The sequence below is a fragment of the Chanos chanos genome, chromosome 9 (genome assembly GCF_902362185.1).
Source record: "Chanos chanos chromosome 9, fChaCha1.1, whole genome shotgun sequence".
In the NCBI taxonomy this organism is placed as follows: domain Eukaryota; kingdom Metazoa; phylum Chordata; class Actinopteri; order Gonorynchiformes; family Chanidae; genus Chanos; species Chanos chanos.
Window position 1 is genome coordinate 19,609,484 of NC_044503.1, and position 7,437 is coordinate 19,616,920.

A 7,437-nucleotide genomic window follows, 5' to 3' on the forward strand; every position below is an offset into this window, starting at 1 on the left:
TTAATGTTACATGTTTGATGTAGCATGTCTTAACGTTGTACATGTGTAATGTAGCATGTCGTAATGTTACACATTTAATGTAGCATGTCTTAATGTTACACATGTGTAATGTAGCATGTCTTAATGTTACACGTTTAATGTAGCATGTCTTAACGTTGTACATGTGTAATGTAGCATGTCTTAATGTTACACATGTGTAATGTAGCATGTCTTAATGTTACACATGTGTAATGTAGCATGTCTTGATGTTACACTTGTGTAATGTAGCATGTCTTAATGTTGTACATGTGTAATGTAGCATGTCTTAATGTTACACATGCGTAATGTAGCATGTCTTAATGTTACACGTTTAATGTAGCATGTCTTAATGTTGTACATGTGTAATGTAGTGTGTCTGGTAGATGGAAGGTTAGGTGATTTTTTCTATTCAGATGTCTGAAGCTGCCAGCAGGTAATAATAATAATAATAACAATAAGAAGTTTATTTAGAACCCAGTATCACTATTTATAGTCTCAAAGGGCTTTACATGTCTGTAACAAAGTCAAATCAAAATTATATTATGCATAAGTTCAAGAAAATAGATAGGTTTTTAGTCTCGTTTTAAAGGTATTGAGAGAGTTAAAGGTATTGTCGGATGGACACAGTCTTAACACGCCTGTGGTTATTGCCTCCACTCCTGTGTCCACTCCAAGTGCACCCAATCTGAACAGAAAAAGAAAAAAAACAAACAACACAGAACTGGAAAAAAAACCCCCTCAAAATGACAAAGAACTTGTCTTGGCAACTGGTAACGCATATAACCACACAGTCTCACGCCAGAGCAGCCTCTCTCTCACATGATCCCTGCGCCACACTTATGTAGGATTAGACCGAACCATTCTCCACCATGCATTTTCAATGACTCATACACAAAACTGCAGCACATAGCATCATCAGAAACATAATCATTTAAATATGAGATCTGATTCACCGCTATTCTGAACAGCACAAAGTACCATTTAGAAATGTTGATGCACCCAGCCAAAGCACGTGATCAAGCCTTTTAAAAAAGCAAGTCAACTATTGCCAGTGTTTGCCATGGTGAAACAAGACATTTAAAAAAACAAGTCCACTATTGCCAATGTCTGTCATAGTGAAATAAGATTTTTAAAAAACCAAGTCAACAAGTCTGTCATATTAAAACAAGACTTTTAGCAGTCTAGTAAGACTCAACACCCAGTTTTCAACCACCATTAAACAAATGGTTTTTCGCATTCACTGAAAATGCCAAATAAGATGTCATGGTTTGTACATCCATCAGTGTGTACTGCCTTTGGTTTGTTCAACCCGCTCGTATTTCAGTCAGTCCGCTCTGATAACCACTTATTTGGTCCCGTCCATTCATGAGGGTAAGTTAAGGTTTCTGGAAGTGTGGGGTGTGCATTACCGCAGTTTAACTGACAGTAGCGCAACCGCACCGTCACAACATGCATGGATTTTTCTCCAGTCACAAAAAATAGTGACCTGAAACTTCAGCCCAGTCCTTTGTACTGTTTTATAGCCTGTATGTATTCGTTCATTTATATTCTTGTAAGTAAACACTGAAATCCTGTTAGAGGAAGGACACCTGTGATTGACTGACACACATGCCACACATGCACAGTCTCTGCATCTTCTCCTACATGAGACTTCCTACTGATGCTTTGGGAGGAAAACATTGCTTAACTCAATTCTCCCCATTGCCGAAAGGCAGCGAGCTGCTTAAATTAAGAATGTTCACAGTGAGAGTATCCATGTCGTGGTCTTCTCTCCTTCTCTTGAAGGGGAAATTGTTCTGACAGACATATCCGACATGAACCCGTCTTCCTGTGTTAGCTCCCGTCTGCCACAGAGGGCTTTTAATCTAAACTCTTATAGAGTTCTCACAGCGAGAAAGTATTTCCACAGGAACCAAAGGAAATGAAAAGCATGGTGGAGAATTACTGAGCAGGAGCAGGGGAAGGACAGTTTGTTTCTGTTCTTATATAGTATGCAGGTTTTTTTTCTGAAATATTAGACATAAATTGTGTCCTCCTCAGTGTGTACTGTAGGCAGTGAGTACTGCATTGTTCATTAATCTGTTGTCCGCTTATCTGTGACAGTCTGTGAAATCACCACCTATTTCATTACATAGACATGTGGGCAATACCATTGGTGGCTTTGGCAGTGGTTGGTTGTTTGCTGCTGAGAACTCATTGAATATGTGATAACACCTGTACTTGGTTTAAATGAATGTTAATTTTGTCAGTAAATGAAATTGTAAGGTCTAAGCAGCAGACATGTTACCATTGGGGTATGTCAGTACTGCTACTACTGTGATACTGTGAATGAATGTATATTTTATGAGGTGTGTGTGAATGAGTCTGTAATGCATGCGGTCTGTGTTGGATGCAGTTTATAATATATGATGTCTGTGTTGTATGCAGTGAACATAAGGGAAAATAAATAGGTAAAATGTGTGTTGTATATAATGTATATAAGACCTTGATTGTGGGAAATGAGTGGATAATATGTGTGTTGTATGTAATGTATATAAGACCTTGATTGTGGGAAATGAGTGGGTAATACATGTGTTGTGTTGTGTTCTTTTAGAGGCTGCAGGAGGACAGGGTGATCCTCAGTCAGAGGAGAGACACATTCAGGAAGATAACACAGAAACTGAACGAGGAGTATGAGACACTGAGGACTCAGTTACAGGAGAATGAAACCCATGCCCAGGTAACCAGCCCTCTACACACACACACACACACACACACACACACACACACACACACACACACACACAGAGTCATGTGACATGTAGTCCCAACAGTGAGCCGTGTGTTTCTGTATATATATGACAGAGTCTATACACACTGTTACCAAAGCTGTGCCACTCAGCACTGTCAGTGTATATCAGAATAAACCAGTTTGTCCTCAGTCTGAGGGCTGGGCAGTATAGAGAAAGCGAAGTTAGGTGACGCCGTGTTGCATGTTGGGGAGGCGGGGGCGCCATGTTGTGAGGAATGCGCTCTGTTTACCTGTGCCCGCTACAATGGTTACCTGCATACCTTTTGTTTTGTTTGGCTAAAAAGTTGTTTAAATTGTTCAAATCTGATGGAGAAGAGAGGAGATGGAAAGGGGAAAGAGAAAGAAAAGGGGCTCTACCGGGAGAAATTAAATCACAATGCCAAGCAGCGGTATTCAAACAAACTAATAACGATAAATAACAGATCCATATGACTTGACAGCCCAAGACTACAGACCTCGATGCACTACCTACACGCACATACCCGGGCATTGTAAATTATCTCATTTTTGGACTGAGTGCATACACTTTAAAAAGGTAAAAAGAGTTTTAAAGTTATAAATTCCTAGAAGCTCATGAACAGTTTTGCAGCGGCTGGGTGCAAGATCTGCTAATTCACAAATTCCTCAAGTTCAAGTTTTGGGCTTGTGACCAAATTCAAGCTTAAGTTATGGTAAATAAAGTTATGTGATCTGACAAAGGATCTCTGTACTTAAAGAAACAGAGTAAAGTCGTTTAAAGTCTTTATTATACTCTTATATAAAAAGTTGCTTCACAAACAACAGAAACAAGGCATGTAAAAAATGTAAACAAGAGCCCTAACAAAGCAATCTGTTGATTGAAAACACTCTAAATAAATTTTGTTTTACTCATGTAATACGGCCTGGCTTTACTGTCTTGTAGTTTCATGTCGTCTGGATAACATGAACTATGAATTCATCAAGAGCAATTATTGACCTACAAGTTAAATTACATGACACCTGTTTTGTGCAGCCTCTGGGATTATGACTAGTGTAGCTGAGGGTCAACAACACAGCTATGGGACTAATATCATGAACAGAGCCACAACGGTGCATTTTTTTCTAAGCGTTCATTTATGGTGTCCCCTGCAGTTCGTCACAGTATGGTGTGTGGTCAGACTTTTTATTCCTACATTTTTTCAGTATTTTCACTGCATCTGATCTATCATACACTGTGAAATGTAAACATAGGTGTGTGTAAGAGTGTATATATGTGTGTGTGTGTGGGGGGGGGGGGGGTTAAATTGGGAAAGTCGTGTAAGGCGAAAAAATGTATTCCACTGTCCAATTTTCTCCCTGAACAATGGTGTGACCTACCATGGCAACGTTTTTCAGGGTCATGACAGAAAATCAAAACACAGCCTCCAACTCACCGCGCAAGGTAGCAGGATCTTCACAACATTGCATGTAAACAAAAAGTTACCCAAAATTCAACACGGTGTGACATCAACTTCACTTTCTCTATAGCTGAAAAATTTCTCAAGATAAAATGTTTCATTTCAGTGGATATCAATAATTTCAGTGGATATACATAATTTCAGATGATTTTTAATGATTTTAAAGATTTTAGTAATTACCAGGAGAAAAAAGGTTGAATTTAACCACTTGATTTTGTACAACGGAGCATTAGGGCCACACTGATAAAAAAAAAATTCTGAGATTTCGAGAATAAGATCGTAATATTACGAGAATAAAATCGTAATTGAGACAAAAAGTCATAATATTACGTAAATAAAGTCGTAATATTTCAAGAAAAAGAGTTGTAATAATACGAGAATAAAGTCATAATTTCACAAGGAAAAAATCATAACATTACAAGAATAAAGTAGTAACAAAAGAGGCAATTTCCTCCATGTCCATGTGGTTCTATCTTCGGAATAGACACAGTTTCTTGCACAATCTTTTCAAAGTCCTGATACTTATGATGATGTGGTGCTGATGTGCCAAAAGATTAAGTATTTGTGAAACCTAAACTACGCACTGTTTAACTTCATAAGATGCTCCACGTTCCCCATTTTATCGCAGGCAGCAGGCTGCTCTTCTGACATTTCCCCTGTAAGATAACACATAGCCTAAAATTACGACTTTATTCTCATAATATTGTGACCTTCTCTTGTAAAGTTACGACTCTGTTCTCGTAATATTATGACTTTTTCGTGTAAAATTGTGGCTATTCTTGTAATATTACAACCTTATTCTCGAAATCTCAGAATGTTTTTTCCCTCAAAGTGGCCCTAATATTCCTTCGTAATTTTGAATTTAACCACCGTACTTTTATCAATTTCCTTACCAGCCGCACTCATTTTGTCACTCCACGCTGTTTCTGTTGTTGCGTCACATGTCGACTGAACGATACATCTGTTAAGCGATTGGCTGTTTGCTTGTCAATTGTAGCACGCTCCATTATCAAGGGACATGATAGGCTGTTTATGAGCCAGGGAAGGAGCACACTTGGGGTTGTACTCGCAACTGAACGTATTTGTTATGTGCTTTCCTGGCAGTTTGCATTTAATGCATTTAAATGTAACTAGCAAACATTCTGTTGAACAGTTTTCTTATTGATATTCATGAAGTGCCTATCACGTTACATATCGCAATTGTTTTATCAACCAGGCCTACTGAATCTATATCAGAATAAACCAATTTGTCCTCAGTCCCAAATGGTTTCCAAGCTAACCGGTTTCCGTACGTGATCACCTGCTGTGTTAACAGTAGCAGCTGTGGTCTGCCTCTGTCACCAGATTCGTCACACATTCACAAACATATTAATCGCGATTTTCAAGTCGCATCTCATATCTACTGTGGCAAATATGATTGTAAGTGAGCAGTGAACACTACATCACAGCCATCTATGAAAAAAGTTAGGCAAACACAGCACGCGAATGGATACACGAAGCAGTTAGCTTGAAAACCAGTTGATTTCAAAAATCTCAAACATGGACTTAAGATATGGCCATGGGTGCTCTGGTGAGCAACCTTTATCTTTGTCATCTTTATCTGCCGTAGTAACAGCCATCAGTAAAACCGCCAAATTCAGTTGTTAACAAAATGCAGCACGCACTTGACTGACAGCATTGGAGTAGTTTACTGTGATTGTTTTTTCTCCTGTGACGAACACAATATGGCCTATCACATTTTAGAGAAGACAATTCATCTGCTGACTTCAAAGCTATGCTTCAAAGTAATGAGTGACGAGAACATTCACAGAAAGGTAGTGGAGTAAAAAGTACAATATTTGTCTTTCAAATGTAGTGGAGTAAAAGTCATAAGTTTCCAAAAAAAAGTAAAGTACAGAAGTAAAGTACAGATACTTGAAAAATGTACTTAAGCATAGTACTCAAGTAAATGTACTTTGTTACTGTCCACCCCTGTCTCAGAATAGACCAGTTTGTCCTCAGCCTATATCAGAATTAACCAGTTTGTCATCAGTCTATATCAAAATAAACCAGTTTGTCCTCAGTCTGTATCAGAATAAACCAGTTTGTCCTCAGTCTATATCAAAATAAACCAGTTTGTCATCAGTCTTTATCAGAATAAACCAGTTTGTCCAGCTAGCACATCTCCAGTGAAAAACATTTCTAGTGAGGTGCAGTGTTGCCTCCTAAAGCCTGTACTCTGTTTATTTTTCAGCTCACCAATCTGGAGAGGAAATGGCAGCACCATGAACAGAACAACTACGTGATGAAAGAATGTATCTTTTATTCTTTAAACTTCTTTAAATGTCCTTCATTCTTTGAATGTCCTTTATTCTTTAACTTCTTTAAATGTCCTTCATTCTTTAACAGCAGACAGGGCCTTTGATGGGAGGCCCTGATTGACAGATCTGTGCAGTCTAGGCATGCTGACATCCTAAACCTGTGTCTGAGTCAGTTGTGTTTCTTAACTTTAGTCCATTCCAGTCATTGCCTCTAAGAGCATGGAGAGTGACTATCACCCTGTGATGAAGAACGTCACCAAACAACTCGCTGACTACAATAAGATCCTCATAGACATGCTGCAGGGCAGCCGCAACTGAGTCCTCCAGGGGCATCCATTACAGCTCCAGCTCTCTGTCACTGTTACAGACCATCCATTACGGCTCCAGCTCTCTGTCACTGTTACAGACCATCCATTATGGCTCCAGCTCTCTGTCACTGTTACAGACCATCCATTATGGCTCCAGCTCTCTGTCACTGTTACAGACCATCCATTATGGCTCCAGCTCTCTGTCGCTCACCAGGAGGAAATATGTACTTTTCTATTTAACTATTAACTTTAAGACTGAACTGAACTTTCCCAGGATATGTGCGTAGAGACTAGTCATCGAAATAAAAGGTTAGACAGGTAATTTTTTACTCTCGGATTTGTAAGTCTGTCAGGTATGTTCATCCATCAGTTCAGACTCTCTTTGGAGAAGCATATTCATATTAAACTCTTCACATAAATGAACGTCTGATTTTCAATGTCTTAAAGATAAAAAACATTTCCCCCTCTGTCTCTTGAGATATCTCATAAGATATTCAGTGTATGTTCAGTGGTGTGTGTATGGTCAGTGGTGTGTGTTTTGTCAGTGGAGAGGCCTCAGTGGTGTATGTTTGATCAGTGGTGCATGTTTTGTCAGTGGTGTGTGT

At 38.9% G+C, this 7,437-nt stretch overlaps 1 protein-coding gene across 1 annotated transcript in view; it reads left to right on the plus strand.

The window, feature by feature from the left end:
* ift74 (intraflagellar transport 74) overlaps nucleotides 1-6,842 on the plus strand; it is a 26,869-nt gene extending 20,027 nt beyond the window's left edge. The window contains exons 17-19 of the mRNA XM_030784793.1: nucleotides 2,612-2,737; nucleotides 6,458-6,518; nucleotides 6,727-6,842. Of these exons, the coding sequence (XP_030640653.1) occupies nucleotides 2,612-2,737; nucleotides 6,458-6,518; nucleotides 6,727-6,842 (303 nt within the window). The remainder of the gene's footprint in view (nucleotides 1-2,611; nucleotides 2,738-6,457; nucleotides 6,519-6,726) is intronic.
* The last annotated feature ends 595 nt before the right edge of the window (nucleotides 6,843-7,437 follow it).